The 25,871-nt window shown below is 38.2% G+C and overlaps 1 protein-coding gene across 4 annotated transcripts in view; it reads right to left on the bottom strand.

Annotated features, from left to right (window-relative positions):
* The window catches only part of kcnip4a (potassium voltage-gated channel interacting protein 4a), a 353,710-nt gene that overhangs the window by 250,373 nt on the left and 77,466 nt on the right, over positions 1-25,871 (bottom strand). The window contains exon 1 of one of the 4 annotated variants that reach the window (XM_034034345.3): positions 3,623-4,028. The exons of the other annotated variants lie outside the window; for them this stretch is intronic. Coding sequence (XP_033890236.1) covers positions 3,623-3,710 — 88 coding nt within the window. The 5' untranslated portion in view covers positions 3,711-4,028. Of the gene's footprint in view, positions 1-3,622; positions 4,029-25,871 lie in introns of those variants that run through there. 4 annotated transcript variants of the gene reach the window in all.

Here is a 25,871-nt window from a genome sequence, read left to right as displayed (position 1 = left end):
TGGGCCAAACTACCTGTTAACAGGTGCAGAAGTCTCATTGAGAGCTACAGAAAACGTTTGATTGCAGTGATTGCCTCTAAAGGATGTGCAACAAAATATTAGGTTAGCGGTCCCATCATTTTTGTCCATGCCATTTTCATTTGTTTTATTATTTACAATATTATGTTGAATAAAAAATCAAAAGCAAAGTCTGATTTCTATTAAATATGGAATAAACAATGGTGGATGCCAATTACTTTTGTCAGTTTCAAGTTATTTCAGAGAAAATTGTGCATTCTTCGTTTTTTGTGGAGGGGTACCAACAAATTTGAGCACGTCTGTAAAGCCATACAGCAATCATTGCCGAATCTGTCTCTTTAAGGTGTATAGCATATTTTCTGTATTTTTTCTACTCTGCTCCATTTTATTTGCAAGTGGAGCTCACCTCTTCAGGTTTACTAAGGGATGTAGTTATTGATGTAAATAACTACAATCTTATGTAATTACTTCACAAGCACAACATGGAAATAAAAGGTAGGAAACAACATGAGTGACAGAAGTTTTCAAGTAAAATAAGATGGCAGTGGTGCCAATTATCTGTGTTTCTCTACTAAGAAATTGGGAAAGTATTACACTGTATCACTAGAATACAGTGGCAGCTGAGATGAATACTCTGAAGGCATCCATTTTGATCAGAAACCACAAACAGATTTTTCTTGCACCAGGTTTCTGGGAGAGAAACATTTGTTGGTAGGATACATAAAAGGTCTGCAAACAGGTTTTATTGACAGCACAATAAATTACCCTGATATAACTTCAATTCTGTTTGTCTTTTAAGTAAGCAAATACATCATTTTGTATTAGCTAATTTGATATTAACCAGTGGTTTAAAAAAAAAAGGTTTTTTTTTTTTATTATTTTTTAATATTAAAACGTTTTCATTACACAATGGAACTAGATTGAATTTGCTGGGACATCAAACTCATCAAACTCTAATTTAATAAGTGGACCAGCATTATCAAATTGTATTTTTTTTTGTGGTAATTTTATCACAATACCTAGAAAGTTGAAGTGATATATGCTATAGGGACCACTCCTGTCTAAGACAGTTCAGTTCACTCTTAATTATAGTAACTTTGAAAACCGCAGGTGAAATATGACTTTACCCTGTACAGTACTTTTGAAGTGCAAGCACAAATTCACAGAGATGAATAAAAAAGTTACTGTATAATACAATCAAGATATAAATGAACACTATCTTTTTAAAGCATTTTATAGTCCAAAACTAATAAGAAACTATACAGACACAAATTGACTGTCTGAGGTTTTCTGGAAAACTTTATTGGAAATGTTTTTCCATAATCAAAAAAGATGTGCTAATGAGTTTAAAGAGCTTTCAGTTTCAGGAAAATGCAGTTAAACTATTATCCATTGCACTGTCTTCCAAATAGGGGGATGCTGTAAAACATCTCTCACTCCATAGCCAACCGTTTTAAATGTATAAGGCACAGAGGCCTATAAACTTAGTTATTTCAATATCGCCTGTGAGCACCTAAAATGACATGTTACAAAATCACTGATACTGTGTATGACTATAGAGCACTATAAATACACTTCCTGTGTTTCAAGTAATAATGCCCTGCCTGAGCCTTATGTATGCAGTCTTTTTTTCCTTTTCCTTCTTATTTTGATGCAGTGTGAATTTCTATGCAGCACTATATGCTACCAGTACAAGCAATGTCTTACCTGTTGAGTAACCCCAATCGAGTGTCAATGTCAAAAGGATTTGCATGTCATTTACAACAGTGAAAATAATCACGAGAGGAAACATTTCAACATTTCTAAAATGTTGTACATGGAACAGAGGGGAATCAGAGGATATCCAGAATCTGTCAGTAAGAAACACCAGTCTGACAGCTGATAAAGTTTTGAAGAAAATAATGTCTTGATACTAAACAAAGTTCACTGTTTATAAAGCATGCCTGAACCACTCGAGCACTTTTTTACATTTTTTATTCCAACATAGAAGATACTATGTAGACTGTTCAAAACACTACATAAAGTTATATTAATGCTGCAGGCCTGAGGGTGAACTACAGTATTAGTGACTGTCAAGTTCCATCAGTTGGTATGGAAACGAATAATAACAGTAATGTTTTATTACTGTACAATCCAATATAAAGCAGGTGCAGGAGTTCACACCAAACTGTGATAATTAAAATAATAGTGTGGCCTTGAAAATGGCAGACCTTTAAAATGGCACGTTGTTTAAATTCCATGACAACGGAGGTGAAACAATTCTAAAAGGATGGCTAGAACATTTTTCTTTTTTGTTACAGAGTACAAAAGAATATTCCTGAAAAGATTTGTCATGTACATACTGATTTTCATATTATACTGGCCAGGCAAACTTAGAAATATATTAACAGCAACCAGACTAATTTAATTCTGTGCAATTTCTATGTTCACATGACACATGATTTGATTAACTATAAGAATCTTCATAAAAGCTGCATCCATTTGAATCGTTTTTGTTTTGCAGGTTTATTTCTTTCAAATGCTTAGATGCTTTAAACAACAACAGCTATAATAATAATAATAATAATAATAATAATAATAATAATAATAATAATAATAATAATAATAATAATAATACATTTTGCTAATTATGTAATGTTCAACTATTATTTCAATTCCTTGATGAGAAATAATTCTTTGGAGTAAAGCCAGTAATTGTTATCACTATGCAAGAAAGTTTAGGTTTTATCTGCTGTAAATGACAGTAATGTATGCCAATTTAATTCTATAAAGCTTTCTATCTTAAACAAACAACCATTACTTATGTAATCATAAATATGTCAGATCACATTTGCTTATTTGTGAACGATAAAATTATATATATATATATTAAATAATGCTCATTGTGAAGAATTAATCAATAAATCCATTTTCCAACAGGGTTTCATTTATTACTTTTCTTTTTTCAATTTTAACAAACTGCAGGTTTCATCTGCTTTGACCACAGGTATTTGTGTAGTTTCACACACTATAACTGTGAATGACCTCTTTCATATCATGACATGCTGAAAAACAGTATAACCCTCAATTATCCTGGAACTTATCAAACACAAATTATTTACATTTTGACGAAAGATAGTCAATATCATATTTACCACATCTCTTCGACTGTGTACAGTACCTGTTGTTTACTATTTCACTTGCTATGCAACATTTCAGTAAATCCTTCAGTTAAAGTGAAAGTCCACATCTATTGTAACTAGATGATGCAGTGTATCAATTGCCTACAGAACAAGTTAGTAGTCTGACCTTGATAATACATGCATTAACAATAACTAGTTTGGAAGATAAAGCAAATAGCTTGTCTCATCTTCATACAGTTAACAACGTGCATGTAATCTGTCTGATTCTTTAAATTTGAACCATATGCTCAGACATCACCTTTTGAAGGAACGGCACATTAATTACCACTTTTAAAAAATACAATACTTTAGTACTTGCTTACTAAGAACATGAATACATGACTCCTTTTAATTTAGATAAAAAACAAAAAGGAAGAAACATGACCTTACAAAGCAAGAAGTCATTTCAGTAAGAAGACACCATTAAGTTAAGAGCATTTTACCTGTGTGAAGTGTGCCTGTGATAAGCCTGAAGAGGTATTGGGCAAATTTGAATACTTCCCGCTTACAGCGTTTTCTACAGCCACTCATTTTAGAAGATATTCCTTGCAGATAAGACCTCTTTGGACAATTGTCTATGACAGAAAACTTACGCCTTAGTTCCCAGTGCAGTCTGCAGTCCAACTTGCCACGTTCAGAGTAGTCTTAAAAAAAAAAAAAAAAATCCTTGGCTTAATCTTAAGTGCCTGGTGTCTAAAAATATATTTTCTCAGGAAGTGCTGCAAAAAACAGAAGACTGCAATTGTACCAACATGTGGATCCTTGCTGAGGTCATTTAGTTCCTGTGTTGTAATTCACCTTGTCTCTCTGAGGTTGCACGCTTCTGTGTATGGGACCGGCTTCAGTAGCATTTCACTTAACAGAGCATCATCTGTAGATGTTGCAACCTCACAGACCATTGCCTTGGAGGCGGGGCTTGCTTGTCCCACTATACAAGCTGAGAAATGTGTCTTCTATGAATCAGCAATGGCAGCAGGCTATGAGGCTGTCAAATTGTAGTTTATTTTGCATTAAAATTGCAAGTGACTGACAGAAAGTGTTAATGGCATCAGATCCCAGTAGACAAGCATGCTGAACAGATACAATATATATATATATATAAACAAAATAAAACTCTAGGTAATACAATGAACAGTGTGAATTCATAAAAGAGGAAGATAAAAAAAAACACCCAAGGTCAAACCTGATAATGAGTGACAAGCATTTAACGCAATGCTTTTTCAAATCTCCACCTGCTGGAAATAGAAACAATCTCCTGACAATGTGAGAACCTGTGAACCATTGTGACAAATACCAATTACTTTGTATTCAAAATATAGTATAATTACAGTCATCTATCAAATATCATGTTCCAATTTTACAACATCCACCATTAACTACAATTATATGCACTACTCAAAGTCACTTATCTTTTGTGTCTTCTTTCAACATTTTTTTTGTGTCTACATTGTCCTTTGTTGTGACACCATTCATAAATTCCCTGGAGCCATCCAAACAATGTGTTGTTAAAAATAGAGCAGTCAGATATCAAATCAAAGTCATTTTTGGCTTGCTGTGATTTAATCAGATATACAGTTGTAATTTTGTTCAGTGTATGTGCTTGTTTTTGTTATACAGTACTTACAAACTGAATATAATCCTTGACCTCACTGAAAAATAACCTTCTAGGTAACAGTCTGGTTATCAGTAAGACTGGGGCCAGGGGACCTTTAACGAGCAACCTGGTGTGGGTAAACAGTACAACAGATGAACTAGTTTATTCCTTCACTTTATGTATCGTTTTCTGTTTCAGTCATCAAAACTGGAAAATGATTCACAAAGTCATTTTGAACTACAAGAAAAATAATAATTTGGGGGGTGAACGACTTTACTTAATCATTTCTTAGAAAATGATGTGCTTCTCAGTACCTACAGTAGTTCACCTTGCTTCTACCCAGTATCCTTGATTTAAATCCAGGCAGTTCGTATTGTCTGGACACCCCTGCCACAAAAAATATTAGCTAAGCATTTTCCAAAAAAAATAAATAAATAAAATATCTCATTACTGAAAATTGCATTAATCAATGATGTGTACCTCTGTTATTTCTCCTCCACTTCATAGTCTGGAAAGCGTACCGTGTGCTGTCAGCGGACCGCTTTTTTTCACACTGCAGACTCACCATGCAGCAACCTAAGAGCTACAGTGTCGGAGGACAACGCAGCTCTGGGCAGCTTACAGGCAAGCCCGCAGGCGCCCGGCCAGACCACAGGGGTCACTGGTGCGCGGTGAGCCGAGGACACCCTGGCCGACCAAAGCCCTCTCCACCCCCGGGCGGCGCTCGGCCAATTGTGCGCCGCCCCATGGAAGCTCCAGTCTACGGTCAGCAATAGAATAGCCTGGACTCGAACCGGCGACCTCCAGGCTATACAGTGCATCCTGCACTCCACTCAGAGTGCCTTTACCAGTTCTGCACAACTTTTTAGTGTTACAACATAATACTGGCAAAAGAGGCATGTTACTTTGGTAAAGGTGCTTTCTGTTCCATATCTTGATTATAGAATACAGGAAAAAAACACTTGAATCTGTTGATTTTTTTTTCGAAGCGTAACAGTTAATGTCCATGTGCATGTATGGGCAGTGCTATGTAAACGACCCCATTAGAGACCCTTTATGGGTCTCAATCTGCTGGCCACCTACTATTGCCATAACCCCAATTCAAGGGGCATATCCTGTTCAGAAGAAATTTTAATACAAAAATAAATATTTTGTGACCTACTGCTTTGTATTAGCCATGGGTAGGGGTCTACATAAATCGCGATTTCGCGGATTTCGCAGAAATCGTGAAATTGAGGGGTCACAGCGAAATTCACCTCTTAGGGGCCAATGCATACAAACAAGTACGGAGAGAAAAAAAAGAAACCTTGTTTAAATGAACTACTGCACAACGCAAGCAACGCAAACTACGTATCTTCCTTCTGTAGATAGCCCTTTTTTATTCCTTCGCAGTCCCGTGTGCATTGCACTCAAGCAAAAAACAAACAAACAAAAAACGTCCACAAGTAACATTTACAAAAAAAAATTCTCCAAGGCGCTTAATGTTCTTGTTTACTATTCAAATGACAAAGTTTTAATTAGCCTATCAGTGCGTCTTTACTGCTTTTCTGTGACCTGTACTGTGCAGTAGGGGGTGGGACAAAGTTGGTGCTGCATTGTTTTGAGGTTGCTAAAATCTACTTTTCAGCATTGGAGGTAAAATAGTAGAAATAGTCGACAAAAAAAGCAAAGTATACTTCGGCTGATGATCGTTTCAAGATATTTCCCAAAGAAACTGTACATGCAGACTGAGGTATTTATTTTACATATCTTAATGTGTCTGTGGTGAAAATATGATCGCTATTTAGTTTTAGAATCACACATTAAACAAAAGGCTACCATAGAGGCTGCTGAACAGAATGTAAAATAAACAGCTTTCAGAAACCAAACTGGAAAGTCAGCCCAGACAAGAAGTATTCCTGTCTGCAAGTTAAATCAGTACTAAAACGATCCAGCACAGCCACCTCGCTTCAACCTGCTGCTTACTTTTTCGTAGTTGGAATTGTAGACCCGAATAGCCACGTTCTCTATGTTTTGACTCGGTACTAATAAAATAAATTATTGGATGGGACAAATAACATGACAATGAATGTGCTGCATACATTGCTTTTATTAAAATATGCCAGATGCCCTTGTGTAACCGAGTTTTTTGGGCTGAAATACTGTCTACTGTTTATTTAATGTTTAAACAGGTCCGCGAAATCTTAATTTTATTCCGCAAAAATACCCGTGAAAATCGTGTATTGTGCTCACGTGCACTCAACACCGCAGCTTGTAAAATAAGGGATAACACACGACAGGGCATGCATTGTGTTGCATTAATATACAGCTGTAGTTGGGTTGGTTCAGCAGCCAACAAAGCCATATGCAACACAGCACACAAGCCCTGGGTGTTATGCTGCTTATAAAACAGATACAAAAAAAAAAAAAAAAGTTTTTTTTTTTTTTTTTTAAATGACAATTTTATTATATGTCCTTATGCTTTGGAGAAAAAATAATCCTTCAAACAAGGTTATATTTGTTGTAAACATTTAAACTGGAGGTTTTCAACGTTTCCATTTATTGTAATTAATTAAAATGAATGAAGCCCCCGTGCTGATCTCAATCACCTCCATAAACACAGCTGACAAAACCTGCAATGTTTGCCCTTGTTAGTGTCCAAGCATTTAAAAATGTCAATGATGTCTCTTACGGAAAAAACACATGTGATTCACATGTGAAACACATGTTATTACATGTGAAAAACACATTATTCACATGTGTTCACATGTGAACACATTAAAATGCCATAGAATCTCCTTAAATTCACATAATAAACACGTGTGAATATTTACTGATCACATGATTGTTAAATTCACAAAATAAATACATGTGTCTAATTAGTACCACATGTGAATATTTGATGATCACATTCATGTATGAAAGACTGGGAACAACATGTGGGAAACTTACAGCATATGAAAAACTGTTTAATTTACATGTTGTTTAATTTCACATGTGATGATTTCCATTTACACGAGAGTAGATGTTAAAACTTCATGCTGATTTGAACTCGGCTCTCGCCAAGATAAGCACTAACTAAGACGTAGCTTTACAGTAAACTAATGTGATCCATCTGTGTCTCCAACCATTTGTGTTTACTTCCATATGATGATGTAGATATCCTTCTGCCTGGTGTTGATGGCTGAAGTGTAATGCTGGCTCCAGGGATCAGCTTATTTGCCTCCCTAGCGTATCGGCACACACAACGGCTGCGATGCTGGCTCCGGGATCAACCACAGTGTGGTCTCCCCAGCGCATCAGCATGACAACTGTCTGGATTGAGCTAAGTAGGATACATCTCTGGGTCCTCAAGTGGGCGCCTTCCATCCTCTATGTTTCGTCGACTAGCCCATGACACCTCAAGAGGACTCGACGGTGATTCTGGCATCCCAGCATCACCCCCCTCCGAACCCCCACTCAGCTCAGCCCAGCTACTTACCTGTACATCAGCATTGCTTTCTTTCTATTGTGCTTGAGATCCTCAACCAGAATCTTTCCGTCTCAACCACAGCCAGTTGCTGCCTCCTCTCTGCTACTTCAGATAAGTTCTTCACTGTGCGACGCAACTCTTGGCAACTGATTCCGACGTCTCTGAGAAACCGGGTTGTAGAGTGTGCCACACAATCCTCAACAAACCCACCTCCACTGGGTAAACCCGGACTCTCCATCCTCGCTGTTCAGCGGCTAGTTGAGCATACCACAGTTTTTTCCTCTGATACGCCTCATCTACAGCATCCTCCCATGGCACTGTTAACTCTACCAGGTGAACAAGGCGTGCTGATCCAGGACCACAAGACAATATCTGTCGAAGGTTAGTGGTGGCAATCTCGGTGGAAAAATAAGCTGTTGACCAACATCTGCCAGCATTTTCCAGTCTCTAGCAGCATCCAGTTGTCCTGGGTGAGGCTTGGTTTTAACACCTATTCTTGGTGGTTGCTCTCCTGGGCGGAGGAATGTTGTCTTTTGTGTGCAATGTTTTGATGGAACTAGTGGCAACTTATTGGTCATGTTACGCTTGTCTTCCAATGCTAAGGCCAAACATCGCAGGACCCTGGTCATGGCGCCAAGTAAACCGTCCTTGGCTAAGAGCCACCTTACATCCTGTCAAAATGTGCCTTAATGTTGCAGGTGATGAACACAAAAGGCATGAGGGATCCTCTCCTACCCAGAGGTTTAGGTTCTGTGGTGATGGGAGAACATCATATGTTGACCTGATGAGGGAACTGATCCTGCTCTGTTACATTGACCATTGTCTTGCCAGCCAATCTTGCATTGTTCCACACTCTCCCATCTCATCCATTCTCCCTGCTTGGCCTGGGAAATGGCCTTTATGCACCTCATCCTCTCCTCCTGCTTTTGCACCTCGTTGACTACCAGCTTCCTCCGTTGAGCTGGGGCTGCCTTATGCCATGTAGGAGGAGCTGAACTGAGACCAAGACCCCCTCTTCCATGCTGAACTTCCCCATGATATTACCAATTCGAAGGGAAGCCTTTGCATCTTGCACAGCTTTCTTTGCCGCCCACTTAAACTCCTCAGTTAGAGCGGAGACTGGTAGCTGCAGTATTCCTTTACCATAAAGTCCCACTCTGCTGAGGCAGCGTGGAACTCCCAACCATTTCCTGATGTATGAACTGATTAAAGCTTCCAGCTTCTCTACTGTTGTCAAAGAAACCTCGTACACAGTCAGTGGCCACAGCAGCCTCGGCAGTAGACCAAACTATGCTCGTCAACCCTTCCACTGCTTGTTGTCTAACTTCTCCCACACGAACTGTGTCCTTTAGATCCCCGTCGTACCATCTCCCAAGACTTTTAACTGGCTTCTCAGACACTGTTGGTATTGCCTCGCCGTTTACCTTAAGCGGTCCATTTATTCAGTGTGTGTCAGGCGCATCAGGTCCAATTTATTTTCACACGCGCAGTTTATTTTAGACGCGCTGTTTTAAAGTATTTTTTACAGTAAAACAGGTTTAAAAGGCACTGCATATCAACAGGACACTCAGTACTGCATCTCCAGCCCCGCCCCACCCCTTATTCGCTATATCTTTCAGATATCTCTTAATAATATTACATACCGATAAATCATCTCTTGATCACTTGTTTTATCACCAAACTCCTCAATAATGCGATCCAAGTCGTTATTTTATTACTATAACATCTAAACAAATCTCTGCAAATGTCTGTGATGTTCTTTGGCCGCTGGATGCGGAAGCAGCTATCTTGTTTGTTTATGTCCGTGTTATCTATGTGGTGTCGAGTCTATCAGTATTCATGAGATACGCCCCTTTTTTTTCGGCTTCTCTCGGCTCCTACCAGTCTCACTTGGCCATTGAATGGTTTTCTCTGCTTTTTCCGGAGAAAAAACGACTAGAGACCTGTTTTTTGCATCTTTTTGATGATGTCGGACAGGGTCCGACATTGGACCGGAAAGGGAAAATTGCGATGTTGGACCAGGTCTGACATAGGACCGCAAAGGGTTAATGTAGAACATTTTATCTACTACTTTACCTTTACCTTTATAGAGATGCTCCTTGATTTAGTGGGCTTGAATTGCATTCGTGCCCATTCAATGTTATTGGTTAATTTGCCCAATAACTGATTAGTGCAGGCTACTGTTGTAGTCATGGTTGTCATGTCATCCATGTATGCTCGAATTGGTGGTAGTCGCATTCCAGAAGCCAAGCGCTCTCCTCCCACTACCCATTTTGATGCCCTAATGATTAACTCCATTGCCATGGTAAAAGCCAGTGGAGAAATGGTGCATCCTGCCATTATTCCAACTGCTAGGCATTGCCATGTAGTGCTGAATTCTGAAGTTGAAAAACTAAATTGCAAATCTCCAAAGTAGGCTTTCACTAAATTTGTTATTGTCATCGGTACTCTGAAAAAATCAAATGCTGCCCAAAGAAGTTCAGATGGCACTGAACCATATGCATTAGCCAAATCCAGGAATGTCACATGGAGCTCCTTCCTCTCCTTTTTAGCTGATTGAATTTGTTGCCAGATCACATTGATGTGTTCTAAGCATCCTGGGAAACCTGGAATGTCTGCTTTTTGTACTGAAGTGTCAATGAAGCAGTTCTTTAATAGGTAAATTGACAATCTCTGAGCAATAATGTTGAAGAAAATCTTGCCTTCTATGTTTAAACAAAAAAGTAGAAATCCAGGGGAAAAATAACAGTTAGCTAGTGATGTTAAATATTAAAATATTTCAGACATTTTAGAATTACATAAATCAAGCATATGTAAAATGTCTGAAATAACATTATTTAACATCACTAACGTTTTTTTTTTCTTCTGGATTTCTACTTTAAAACGGAATACCTGCAATTATAATACTTATGTAGGCTTTGTACAATATGTTGTGTAAAAAATAAATAAATTGATGTGATGTTTATGCTTTTAGTCTAGTGTCGACTCTAAAAAGTAAATAAAAAGTAAAATAAAAAAAATATGCATACATAAAAAGTATACTATTTTGACATGTACTCCTTTAATTCAGCTGGAGATATATTTTTAAGACGCCTATCTTATTTTGTGTTGCTGTTAAAAGTAGTTGAAATTATATTTAGTTTTCTATACTGTATTTACTGTAAAAACAATGGGGTACTTTAATTTTTAAATTTTAACAATAAAACTTTGGGCAACATAAGATATACAATTTTATTCTTAAAACATTACGTTTTATTTCTACAGATGATCTAAGATACATTTAAAAAAAAAAAAAGAAAGAAAGAATGGGTGGAAGCTGAATCTCAAGATGATGCCACTCGGGAAAGCCCACTGAGAAAGAAGATGAAGAGAGTAAAAAAGAGGCCAGCAAGGTTTTCCTCTGGCAAATCTGATGAGGAAAATGCAACAGTCAGGATCAGTGGTCCAGAACTTAAAAAGGTATCCATGAAAATAATTAGTACAATAGAACTTGTCTTTGATGAGGTTGTCTGATCTTTATATCAAGATAACTAGTATAGTGTAGGGTATAAGATTCAGTCAGTAATTATAAGTGACTGATGACATTTACCATTAAATATATATATAGATTTGAATGAGAGAGGAACTGATGACTCCAGCCCCCTACTTTCTGTATGTACATATCTTCATAGATTATTTTGCTCCGAAATTACAGTACTATACTAATGTTAAAATCTTTAGTAAATAATATGTGTATTTTAAGATGGGTTATTGTTCTGTTCTGTTCGGATTTTTTTTTTTTTTTTTAAGATAAGAGGTGTTGCTGTGCGTAAAGCGAATGCTGGTCTGTTTGATAAACTAGAAGCTAGAACCCCTGGAGAGGAATCTCTTGACCAAATGTTCAGAGACATGCTATTGGGGACAAAAAAAATCAACAATTGGATCGAGGGTTATATTCATGAAGTAAAAGGTAAATTAGCAAGCGCATTTGTGATCGGAAAGTGAATAGGCTACTAGCCTATACTAGATTCGTCAAATATGTTTAGATCTCTCAGTTTTAGTTAGAGAATGTTTAATTTAATTAATATTGATGTTGATATTATGCCTCTGTATTGTTTCACGTTTATTGGTTTGGTATAAGCATGTGTTAATTGTTTTCTAAATACAGTTAAGAGGCAGGAGAATGGATGTAGCGTTAGGGCTAAGGCGTTCCGGTCAATGAAAAAGAATGAGTCACCTTACCGGGTTCAGGTAACACCATATCCAAAAACCTAGGCTTGGTTTGTTTCTCCAAGCTTAGTTCTGTTCAGTTATTAATCTTCAGATAGCACCTGTAGAACTCCTCTTTTCCCTCTGGACACTTATCACTCTTCCTTAAATGTGCTTTACTTGCTCTTATCTGCTCCCTATTTTACTGCATTTAATCCTGTACTTTAGAGTTCTGTAATCTGTCACAAGTGTTATTTAATCTGTAGCATTTTGTATTTAATTATATCCTGATGCAACTATCACTGACACCTGTTATCTGCTTCGTTATTGAATCGTATTTTGTCATATACTTGTACTTGCTAGAACCAAAGTAATTGTATTTTATCTTGCTCTTAATTGTATTAATACTTGTACTGTGATTCTTGAAATGTATTTTTGTTTACGACTGTAAGTCGCCCTGGATAAGGGCGTCTGCTTAGAAATAAATAATAATAATAATAATAATAATAATAATAATAATCGGCAATGGCATAGCCCAGATTTGAACCGACGATCTCAGGCTATAGGATGCATCCTGCACTTAGCTGGATGCGCCACACGGGACTATTAAAATTCATTTTGAATTAAATTACTTTTGAATGGCTAGCTGTTGACTTTTGAGCAGCACTATCTTTTATATATTGTTGCCTGTACTTGTGCCTAATAAAAATTAATAATTAATTGTATATTGTCATGGCTATGAATCGTATATATTGTGGGAATGATGTTACAGCATCAGTGTACCAATCAAATTACATTTGTTTAATTTATTTTTATATATATATATATATATATATATATATATATATATATATATATATATATATATAATACCAATCACATCTACCTGAGTCAGTCACTAGTGTGTCTGCCAATGTGTGCCTGGTAAGTATATATGTAATGCTTATATTTGTGTGAAAATCCACATGTGAACACATTTAAAACAACAACATGTGAACAGTCACACAAGAAAGCCCAAAAACCTTGTGTGAAAATTCACGTGTTTTTTCCGTAAGGAGTATTTTTGTTGATAATGAAAAGGGTAAAAAATTCTCAACAGCCAATCAGGCTGCAGCATTTAAACATTCTGTTTTATAAATAAAGATTACAGCTGGAGATTCGTAGCTCTGACTGTGCTGGTACCTCATGGGTGTATTGTAACTTCACAGATTATTAATTCACACGGATTTGGCACTTTATATTAACTATAATAACTATAACAGGTGTTAATACAAGTAAATATGAAAATGTTCCTCTCATTGTGTTGTAAAAAAACATTTGCATAATATGATCTAGATAAAATGTTTTGAGCCAGCTGTAATCTGCTCTTTCTGTAAAGGATCCAGTTAGTATCGATCCTCCCACCTCCCTGCTAGTTGATTTACACCCGGTCAGTGAGGTCCATCAGAAATAATTAACAAGGTCTGGTGACCGCCTCCACTTTAAACTCATCTCAGATAATCATAGTGGGCTAGAGCCTCCAATATGCCCTTCAGCTTTCTCTGTGGATTCATTTCACGCAGCAGCCTTGGAAAGATTGTACTGCAGACAAGAAACCAGAACCTGTCGTCCTAACCCCCTGTCGTCTACTGAAATATTTAAAACCCAGGAACATGGTGATATCAGAGCATGTGTAACCTCAGGATCTGACCTGCCAGTGTTTGGCCAGAAGAATGATGCAACAGAAAATAAATAAATAAACAGGACATGTGACACTGTTCTGTGTAGAGAGAATGCCACATAATGCTGATTTCTTGTTATACAGTAGTTTCCGGTTAAGAGAACACCCTGGGAAGCAAGGGGTGTTCTCTTAGCCAAAATGTTCTCTAAGATGGAGTTGACCACCTGACACAATATGAATCAATCAATAAATAAATATATAATGTGATATCTTGTAACAATTGTAAGTCGCCCTGGATAAGGGCGTCTGCTAAGAAATAAATAATAATAATAATAATAATATTACTTGTCATGACGCACGTGCATCAACATATGAAATTAACAGAAAAAGCAATTGGTTAAGTGTGACAGGGAGAACCCTGTCACTGGTACATACGCGAATGTGTGCAGCTGAGATGCGTTGCTAGGCAACCAATAGAGCAGGTAGGCTAGCCCGGTGCTGAACTGATAGGGAAGTCCGGAATGGCTGGGGGGCGTTCCCGGGGAGGCTGCACGCAGCTCAAAAGGCGTCTGCGCCACAGCTCGAGGTGACTGCACCGCACTTTGTTTACATCCAGGAGGAGAGTCCACTCTGCAGGATAACTACTACCGTTGGGAGGCCGAGACTTCAGGAGCAACAGCAGTAGGTTAGTTTAGGGGATCTTGATCCCAAACAGTATAGAGAGGGGTTTTTCTTGTAGTGTGGTAGGTTCCTGGAGCAGGACATCTCTTTTAGTGAGACTAGCATTCACCTTGTGTGGCAAAATTTTATTTTGAGCTTTGTTTTGTTTTGTTTTCTTTTCTTTATTAAATCTGACACTAGGGCAGCACTTGTGCTGAATTAAATCTGCACACCTTTGCGGCGTGTCAACACTAGGGATGTAAATATTGTTTAATACAAAACCTGTTTAACCTATTTGATTTCTATTGGTTAACTGTTTAACTGTAGTTACCCATCACACCAAAATACCCTTTAAATAAATACCCTTTCCAAATATATTTAGTCTTTCACATGCATTGACATTTGTTTACTAAACATAAAAAGAGGCGGCTTAGAGCACAAATCCTCTTTAACTGCATCACGATTGTATCACATTGACGATATGTGTACCGATACACCTTTCTAAGTTTAGTAGTATCTCCTTCATAGTTAATCTCGATCCACTACAGGGGACACTGATTTCACATAAAAACAAAACACCATTTAAAAAAAGTACACGTTACCGTCCTATAAACTTAGTGTAGCAATCAACAATTCATTTTTCAAGATTCTTATGTATTAATGCTATGAATCATTTTTAAAATATTTTTTTTCCATTGCTTGAAATGACCACAGATAAACTGCAACTTTAACTGTGCCCACAACTACTGAATTAAAACATCTTCGTTTAAAAAAAAAGTGAATACCTGAGTACACAAACAGCAACGTGACTGGCTGGCAAGAAAGGACGAACAAAAATGTCACCGCCCGATCTCGAATTCTCCATGACATACAGCAGCCATTTTCAAAGAAGCATCAATAGCTTCCTGAGGAATTCAAAGAGAAGCTTTTAAAAAAAAAACTTTATAAAATTCAATGACAAATGTTTCTACTAGCCAAAAAAATAAATAAATAAATAATACTTTAGCCTAAATATATGTCATTGAATTTTATTACGTTTCTTTCGGTCCTTCTAAATGTAGCATTATTGACTGTTTATGAGTTACGGTTCATACATATTGCAGCATTACGTGGAAATGAAGGAGGCTCACACAGGATTTGCAGGTTTTCTAATTCACGGTTTATTAAGCCGGGACCCTACACTGGATAGATTAAGTGTGCTGCTTTACCAGCCAATGGTACAATTACAGCTGAGCCGACTGTGACGAAATAATAAAAATAAAATAAAAGTAAGTCCCAAAACACACTGTTGCGGCCATGTGCTACAGCCACTAAGTGCAGTCTCTGGTCCTTTCCAGTCCCGCTTCTCTTTTGCTCTTTCCCGTGGTTTCTTCTGCTCTCTTTCTCTTGCTCTCCCTGCAGCTCAGCAGCAGCAGTCCCCTACTTATTTCTGTGTCTAGGCCATGCCCCCTGTGAACCAGTCACCAACCCCAAGCAGACACGGCTTCCCGCTCTCGATCCCCTGAAGTTGCAAAATCTCGTCCTTTGATTCTGCCAACATTGTTGAAACTGGGGACTGGTGGCGATTCTCCCGTCTCTGACATCCCTGAACACCTGTTGGCCCTGGGCCAAGACCTTCCCGAATGCGGTTATAGCAGACCCAAGGTCATTTCAATATATTGTATTGAATAAAAATGTAGATGGTAGTTTGACAATTCAATTGCAATGGATTTCTTTGCAGATAACAGGCTCTATGTATAGCAGCAGTGTGGAGTAGTGGTTAGGGCTCTGGACTCTTGACCGAAAGGTCGTGGGTTCAATCCCCAGTGGGAGACACGGCTGCTGCACCCTTGAGCAAGGTACTTTACCTAGATTGCTCCAGTAAAAATCCAACTGTATAAATGGGTAATTGTATGTAAAAAATAATGTGACATCTGTATAATGTGATATCTTGTAACAACTGTAAAGTCGCCCTGGATAAGGGTATCTGCTGAGAAATTAATAATAATAATGTATCATTGATATTTCATAGGTTTTTGTGACTCCGTAGACCTACCCACGATGTATTAAAGTCATTTTCACTCCCGTAACTTAGTTTCATCCCTGCTGCGGTAGTTTACGTTTCAAACAACTTTCGTATGCATAGACAACTGAGATACGACGAAAAGTATTTACTTGCATAGCCTACTGTATGTACTGTACTTTTTTTCCTTTACACAACTAAAATATACATAGACTCAAACAGGTTTTCTGCAATATTGTTAAAGTAAAGCACTGAAAGCACAGGGAAGCACGGTTAGGGTACAGACGAGTACAAACATGGTAAACTGCAGAATTACCGTGCAAATGTACCATGGTAAACTTGTATACATTATTTTCGTAATGTTTTTTGGCCCTGCAAAGTCATAAATAATATTTCCTGTTTTTTTTTCCTTTCACTAACTAACAGGTCAATGTTGTCTTTGTGGAAATTTGATTTCCTTTTCTTTTTGGCCGGTGCCGTAGTTGCATCAAGGTCGTAGTCTGCAGAAGCCATGGCTCCATCCTATTATATTTGCCTACTACTTTTTCTGTTCACTATTATACCATTCATTTATGTTTGCCAGAAGGAAGACTTTCGGAGTTTCAAATCTAGTTATAATGAGATGCAAATTCTGATCTGTCCTGTATAATCAGCACTAATTTATGCTGTTTGTAAACTTGCGGTGATATTACAGTAGTTGTTCTTGAAAAAGAGTTGTTTAGTACATCACGCTCAAAAACTTTACGAAGGGCGGAGGCTACGAATTTGCAGTATTTATGAACACGTAAATAATATTTGTACATAGAGCCCAATATTTTTAAATACAGTATTTTGCAGAATTTTAATATGAATGGCAAGTATGTCCTTTCAAAGTAGACTAAAGTACAGCTTGTAGCAACTCTATGTTGTCTGTAAGTACCCAAATCTTTCTGACCCAAACAAGTTTACAGGTGATAGCATTACATAGAAACTATCAAATATAGTGTTTGGAGAGAAGATATTCTACATCTTCACCAAAAAAAAAAAAAAGAAATGCTAAAAACAATCCATAAAAGTAATATACCTGTGTGGGAGGGGTGGTAGGGTGTGGGAAGACACAAGACAGACACCAAGTTCAAAGACGAAACGCCGGCACAGGCGCCCAGATTTATTAAGGTGAGCTCAGTTGGCAGGTGTTTCAGTTATAGTTCGGGGCACTCTACCAACAATGGTATTGTGCCCATCTTCATACAACATACAGCGATATGTAATCCAAAAGCAAAAATAAGTGAAAAGGCGAAAGGAAAAAGGAAAACAAAATACTTTAAGGAAAAACTACAAAATAAAGTGTGCGTTTTTTTTCTGTGGCTCGTTGCTCCCTCTAGTGGTGGGAGCCCCGAGAAACAGGCACTGTTCTGTACCCTCTCGTATACTGTGGGATGGCTCAGTCCCGCTAAACTCACTAACTAAAAATTAGTAGGACAGTAAATAACCTGTGTGGCTTGCTTGCACCCCGGGTCTGTAAGCCTTGCGCTGGAATTGCCACCGTCTCTCCGAGTCGCTGCTCCAAAGCTTCTGATTTTCAGGATTCTGCCATGAAGTCACACTCCACTATGTTTCCTGTATGAGCCAGAGAGGATACAAAACAGTGCCTTTTTATTCATTCATTCACCCCGTGTAGTCCCACCCCCCCAGCCAATGACAGAACGTCAGCCGATTTCCTCACAGCTGAGTCCTGTCAACAAAACATTGCCTGACAGCGTGGGAATACACGGAGAGTACAAACCCCCTCCCCTCCCCTCTCAACCTGTAATAAAAAAATTAAAAAAAAAAAATTGGAGAAATATTTAAAGGACTTAACTTTTTTTAATGTGCCAAACTACTTTCCAGATAGTCTGAATGATTAAAGGGCAGTGTCTTGTGTTTAGAAATCCAGGCCGCTGGATTACTGCCAAGTGCATCCGTTGTCTCCCATCCAAAACGCAACGGCATATTACATCAGGCCAAAGATCACCTATATGTATCCCATTTTCGTATAATTACCAACATTTCTTCACCCGCCAACAATACTTATCAGATAGTAAAATTAATTGACAGCCCACATATTTTATTTTTCTTCAGTTCAAGGTTCAACACCCACTGCTAGCATCCTTCAAGATGAGAATACAAGTGCTTGTGTAATGGCACTATCGGGGAAATAGGAGCCACGATGACCATACCACATTATAATGATACCTGTAACTGTATTATTATTTATTATTATTTATTTCTTAGCAGACGCCCTTATCCAGGGCGACTTACAATTGTTACAAGATATCACATTATACATTATGTAAATTGCTCCATCAGACCACCAGTTAGAGACCACCTACAATCCTGATACCAAGCACTCTACATCAGCTTGATAAACCACAGCAAGCGTGGAAATAGCCCAAGAGACTTTATGCTAACCCTGTTCTATTTCAGAATTGTATGTAGCAATGTCCCCCACCTGGGATTGAGCCCACAACCCTCCGGTCAAGAGTCCACTACTCCACACTACTGCTGCTGATCTAGACAGCATTCAGAACTGAGCAGACACATGGCAAATTACATTTAATAGAGAAAAGTGTAAGGTACTAAATGCAGGCAATAAAAATGTGCATTATAAATATCACATGGGAGAAAATGAAATTGAAGAAGGAATCTCTGAAAAAGTTTATGTTGACTCAGAAATGTCTTCATCTAGACAATGTGGGGAAGCTATAAAAAAGGCCAACAAGATGCTCGGATATATAGTGAAAAGTGTTGAATTTAAATCAAGGGAAGTAATGTTAAAACTTTACAATGCATTAGTAAGACCTCACCTAGAATATTGTGTTCAGTTCTGGTCACCTCGTTACAAAAAGGATATTGCTGCTCTAGAAAGAGTGCAAAGAAGAGTGACCAGAATTATCCCAGGTTTAAAAGGCATGTCATATGCAGACAGGCTAAAAATAATTGAATCTATTCAGTCTTGAACAAAGAAGACTATGCGGCGATCTGATTCAAGCATTCAAAATTCTAAAAGGTATTGACAATGTCGACCCAAGGGACTTTTTTTTTACCTGAAAAAAGAAATAAGGACCAGGGATCACAAATGGAGATTAGATAAAGGGGCATTTCGAACAGAAAATAGGAGGCACATTTTTTACACAGAGAATTGTGAGGGTCTGGAACCAACTCCCCAGTAATGTTGTTGAAGCTGACACCCTGAGATCCTTCAAGAAGCTGCTTCATGAGATTCTGGAATCAATAAGCTACTAACAACCAAATGAGTAAGATGGGCCGAATGGTCTCCTCTCGTTTGTAAACTTTCTTATGTTGTTAAGTTCTTGACAACTTATCCTTTTCCTTTTACTTGTATTAGTTAGGCTTTTACCCAGGGCAATAACCGCAATCCCTCCAGCCCATCCCCCAACTGAATACCTGCAGCCTTTTATTGCCTTGGCCTTCAGGTAACCCCGCTTCTCTGACTAAGCCATACTTTTGGTTGTAAAAAAAATAATATTAATATAACACAATCGTAATATATAACACTATAATCTGCAATCTCCGTTTATTTTTGTTAGGAATAAATTTATCCAGGTAGTTAGTTAATTCATTATATTTAAAAATTACCTGTGCAATATTGTCTTTACGCGCCGACATTGTCTGTTATCAGGGACATGTGCACCTCTCCCTGAGGATACACTGCTCCATAGCCAACAGCTACGTTTTTCTTTTAAACTAACCTGATGCATTTTTTCTTTTTACAGGAAGAACCCCGTCACTCGGATCCCAGATTCTGAACAGAGGTAAGAAATTACACTGTTGTTATTATTTACAATATCAGAAAAATAAACAATGTCTGTGCCGTTTTAACAAGGGAAGGAATGCGGATCCTTCGCACTGCCCTTTTTCTTACTTATTATATTGGTGAATCTCTCGTTTAACTTGCACCATTAAGATGTGCCTAACTCTGAGGTCATGAGCAAAACCAAATTAGATGGAACTTGTTCAGTATATACTGCACATTCCATATATTATATGGGAATTGGTTTAGCTGCTAGCTTTTTCTCGAAAAAAAAAAATATATATATACTGTATATATATACTGTATATATATATATATATAACAACACGCACCTTAACAGTCATTACTTTGAGTCATTTTTCTTTCTGCCTTTTTAGTAAAGGACTGTAATAATCTTCAATTTGATTCTCATCCCAGAGGAGCCTTTCACTCTATTTTTTCAAAGAGAATTGTTTATCATTTATGACAGAGTCTGGAGTAAAGCTGCCACTTGCAAGAAATATGACTTGAGTAATAAGTGTCAGGAAAATATCAGAGTCCCCGGGTGTGACTAGCTCCAGGAAAGGGCATTGCTGAAGGTTTTTTTCGGTGCTATGTACATGTAACAGACCTCTCATTCTATTTAACAAAATGTGATTATAACCCGTAGGCACACTTTTCCCTACTTTATGTTTCCAAGCTAAAGTGATTGTACTGTACCTAGTAATACAACTGTAGAAAGTATATTTTGTCACTATCTAACATTTAGACAGTTGAAATAGATTGGCCTTGATTTTCCACTTACCCTAATTAAGTTCAAAATTGATATAAGTTAAAAAGCACTGTTTAAGGGTCATGCAATATCAAAATAGGCTTCAATGTTACTTAATAGTAAATTACAGAAAGCCTGACTACAGCATCATTTTTTACCTTCATTTTATATGTTGTACTTCATCATTACAGCATAGTGGAAACGAGGACCCAATATCTTTGGAATCCTGATCGGTCATCATATTCTTATACAGCAGGGCATGTTTTCCATTAGTTTACTGTCAGTAACTTACAAAAAAAAAAAAAGAGAGAGAGAAATGAGAAACTAACAACTTGAGAGTTTATACAGTAAATAGCAGTACATCTGGATAATCTGGCCCAACATTGATTGATTGATTGATTCAAGTACCATATTCTTAGGTTGCCTGCTTTAGTCAACCATATTTCATTATTTCAATAGACGTGTTTGTACAAATAATAAACTCCCGTTCCTTGGCAGTTAAGCTTTCTTGTGTTGTTCATATTTAAGGTACGTATGGTCGCAGTTACATACAGCATTTTGAATTGTGTTTACTACGTACTTCGTTTATAAAGTACTGATTTCCATTGACCCTTGGAGTCAATTATAAGTGGAGTGCACATGTATAATACAAGAATGTAATATGCAACTTTTAATGCACGTTGCTGAAGACACGTGTGCTGTGTCCTGGTTGAAATTCATGCTCCTGGTTGATTCAACATCGAAATAGGTAAGTGGATTACAGTTAATTTGACAGTTAAAATTGTTGTTTGCTAAGGTAACCAGACTGCACTTAAAATTGTAATTAAGTTTTCCTAACTATGGTGGGCTGTGTTGAATTGTGAGGTTGATTAGAATATTGTGTTAAGTATATGTCTGTAGGCCTACAGGATAGAATAACTTGACCAACAGTGTCTTAGAACGCCAGCCGTTCTAAGCGCCAGCCTCGCCCTTGCTGTTATCTATCATCCATCAAAGAATAACTCAGCTTTTATTGCTGTTCTCGCAATTCCTCTCCCTAATCTGCACTTCAATTGACAAAATTCTACTCCTAGGTGATTTCAACATCCATGTCGATTTGCCGCCTTCCACTCTAGTGACCGACTTTGTCACGCTCCTGGACTGTCTTGGACTCTCTCAATCTGTCAACGTTCCCACTCACACCTGTGGACACACCCTGGATCTGCTCATCACCAGGGGTCTTGATATCTCCAATCCCTCAGTCTCAGATATCTCTCTCTGACCATTTCTTAATCACTGCCAATATTAATCTTTCCGCACCTTCAGCTGCTACTGATACTGTTATTTCCTTCTGTCCCAAAAATCTGCTAAATCCTATAATATTCTCAGAATGTGTCTCTTCTTATGGTACTCTCCCGTCTTTGGTCGATACTGCAGTGTACCTCTACACCCTTACTCAGATCATCGACACAGTTGCCCCGCTTACAACCAGAACAGTGAAGAAACATCACAACTCCTCAATAATGCTATCTAAGTCATTATTGCTATAACATCTCAAAAAGTTTTGGAAAATGTCTGTGATATTCTTCCGCATCCACATTCTATGGATGCGGAAGCAGCTATCTTGTTTGTTGCTCAGACCCGCCTCCTTTTTTTTCGGCTTCTTTCGGCTTCTACCGGTCTCACTCGGCCATTAAAAGGTTTTCTCAGCTTTTTCCAGAGAAAAAAATGACTAGAGACCTGTGCTTGACGTCTTTTTGATGATGTCAGACAATCGGACCAGAAAGGAATAACTGTAATGTCGGACCTGGTCCGTCAAAGGACCGTAAAGGGTTAAGCCTGATATCTGTTAGTAGCTGTTGTCTAAATTGCTATTTCAGGTTTTTCCATCCATCTTATTCGTATGATTCTGTATGACACACGCATCCACAATGTTTAGAATTCACATCCTAGCCTTGTATTTACTGTATTATGCCTGTACGTAATGTAATTGCATTTGTTTTTTACTGTTTTTTTTAATGTACTATGCCCTGTATTTCAATGCATTTTTGTATTTTAATGTATTATGCATTGTTCCTCACTATCTTGTAAAGTGCTTTGTGATGGTGGTCCACTATGAAAGGTGCAATATAAAATAAAGATTGATTGATTATGTAACAAGGTCATGAATTACTTGTGATTAAGCTTTCAAACAACAATGAATTGGATGGCATGGCCATAGACATTGGTTTCATTACATCTAAGCTGTTACTTATTTGTTATCAGCAAAAAATCTATTTGCATTTATTTTCAGATTTATTTAGAATTATCAGCCACACATTTTCAGTACAATTAAATCTAATTAAAAAATACAGCTGTGAAAGGATAACGTCAGGTTTCTGTAAGGCGGTGACCGTTTAACCCCCTTGGTGACCCCTGGGCTTCTGTGAGGAGGTGCCCATTTATCCCCTTTCTAACCCCTAAGCCCGAGTGACTTTTCCCTGCTCTGGGCTTTTCTATAGAGGGTGGCCTGGCAGTTACCCTGCTGACTGGAGCCGGTGGAAGCGCCTCTCCTTCCGACTCTGGAGACAGCAGCCCCTCCCCCTTTGCAGAGGCCCTTCCCCTTCCAGCTCTGGAGAAGACAACGGCTTCTACCCCTTTTGCACTAGAGGTGACATAGGCTCCTCCCCTTCCAGCTCTGGAGACAGCAGCAGACCATCCCCTTTTTGCACTGAAGATGGCAACGGCTCCTCCCCAACAGCTCTAGGGACAGCAGGGCTTCTCCCTCTGCTCGCCTCCGGCAACAGCCGCCCCTCCCTTTCTTCCTCTTTCTGGTTGGGCGTCAGGAATGAGACTCAGAGTCAGGGAAAGCTGCAGTTTAAAGCGCTGTTGCTCACGTTTATTAAATCAATAAACAAAACACTGGAACAAATTAAAACAGGCACAAGGACCAAAATAAACAAAACAATACTGACCACAAACTAATGTCAGGCTGGCCATTCGCCTTCACTCAGTGGCACCCACACTTCCTGACTCTGTATACATGTGGTCACTCCCGAATTAGCACCAATTACCTAACTAGGGAATGACCGCAATTGTATTAGCAGGCAGGGACAGTTTTTAACCCCATCCCTGCCAACCTTACATTCATAAGAACATAATAAAGGTTACAAACGAGAAGAGACCATTCGGCCCATCTTGCTCATTACACACACACTATTTACAGCAGCAGGGCTTCTGCCCTGCCACAACAGCATTGTGTTTTGGTACTTGGTTTGATTTACCAAGAACTGGGCTTTCCTTGGCAGTTTTAATGAAGGTTTGTAAATATCAGTAACGGCTTTATCTGTTTAAGGGGTAATCTGTTCAGAAAGTTGAGTAATTAAAGATACCACTTCCTGAAAGACAACCTGCTGAAATATAGTTTAAGTGTATACTTGTATTCATTTTATAATTTAATTTTTAGTACTATTTCCTTCACTTCATTCTTCACCCTTCATTTTATACATTTGACTTTTCTGTGACAATTTGCTGTGCCTAAAAGTAGAAAATCAAACTAGAGGTTTCTACTGTAGATACATTCTTTATGCCTTTCAAATATCATTTTACCAGCACGTTTATACAACATTTTAGTGGCATGTGTGTCTGGTATGGTCAGTGGGTTCGAGCAGGGGTTCTCAACCGTGGGTCCGCGGCCCCCAGGGGGCCTGGAGGAGGTTTCAAGGAGTCCTCCAAAAACAAACCAGAGAATGTGTTATTTCCCCTGCATGCTTATGACACGCTGAAACCTATTAGCTTCAGCATGTCATAAGCATGCACAAAAAATGAACGCATTCTCAGGTACAGAACACGTTCTTGGGTTATGGTGTAATAGAGCTATTTGAGCGGGAGCACGACAGGTTACAAAGCAGAGGAAAAATTGTTGGAAACACAATAAATACCAGACATGGATACATTTTTAATTCAACCATCAACATCAAAACTGCCAAAGATATTCTATGTGAATTGGCTACAAGTGGGACTGGGGTTTCCATTTCAACCATAGGTCGAGTACTGCATGGTAAATATATATATAATGTATATGGTAGCAGTGTGGAGTAGTGGTTAGGGCTCTGGACTCTTGACCGGAGGGTTGTGGGTTCAATCCCCAGTGGGGGACACTGCTGTTGTACCCTTGAGCAAGGTACTTTACCTAGATTGCTCCAGTAAAAACCCAACTGTATAAATGGGTAATTGTATGTAAAATAATGTGATATCTGTATAATGTGAAATAATGTATAATGTGATATCTTGTAACAATTGTAAGTCACCCTGGATAAGGGCGTCTGCTAAGAAATAAATAATGGTAGGCCGTGGAATTTGTATAGCTTGGGGAGGGGAGGTGGGGTTGGGGGCCCTCAGGAGCAAAATGATTGAGAACTCCTGGGTTAGAGTATTACAGTATATACTGTAAATGGATGATAATGTAGCAATCTAGCCAGCATAGATGGAGGGCTCCATTTCTGGCTTGTGTTTCACATGGATTTAGGATCCCTAAAATATGAAATTTGTATCTCCATAAGCTTTATTAATCCATATTAAGGAATCTTTGTCAGCTGAGCTAGGCTGACAAGGACACAGCTAGGACACTGACAT

The sequence above is a fragment of the Acipenser ruthenus genome, chromosome 1 (genome assembly GCF_902713425.1).
Source record: "Acipenser ruthenus chromosome 1, fAciRut3.2 maternal haplotype, whole genome shotgun sequence".
Classification (NCBI taxonomy): domain Eukaryota; kingdom Metazoa; phylum Chordata; class Actinopteri; order Acipenseriformes; family Acipenseridae; genus Acipenser; species Acipenser ruthenus.
The sequence above is the reverse complement of the archived record's forward strand: the minus strand, read 5'-3'. Positions and strand labels throughout refer to the sequence as shown.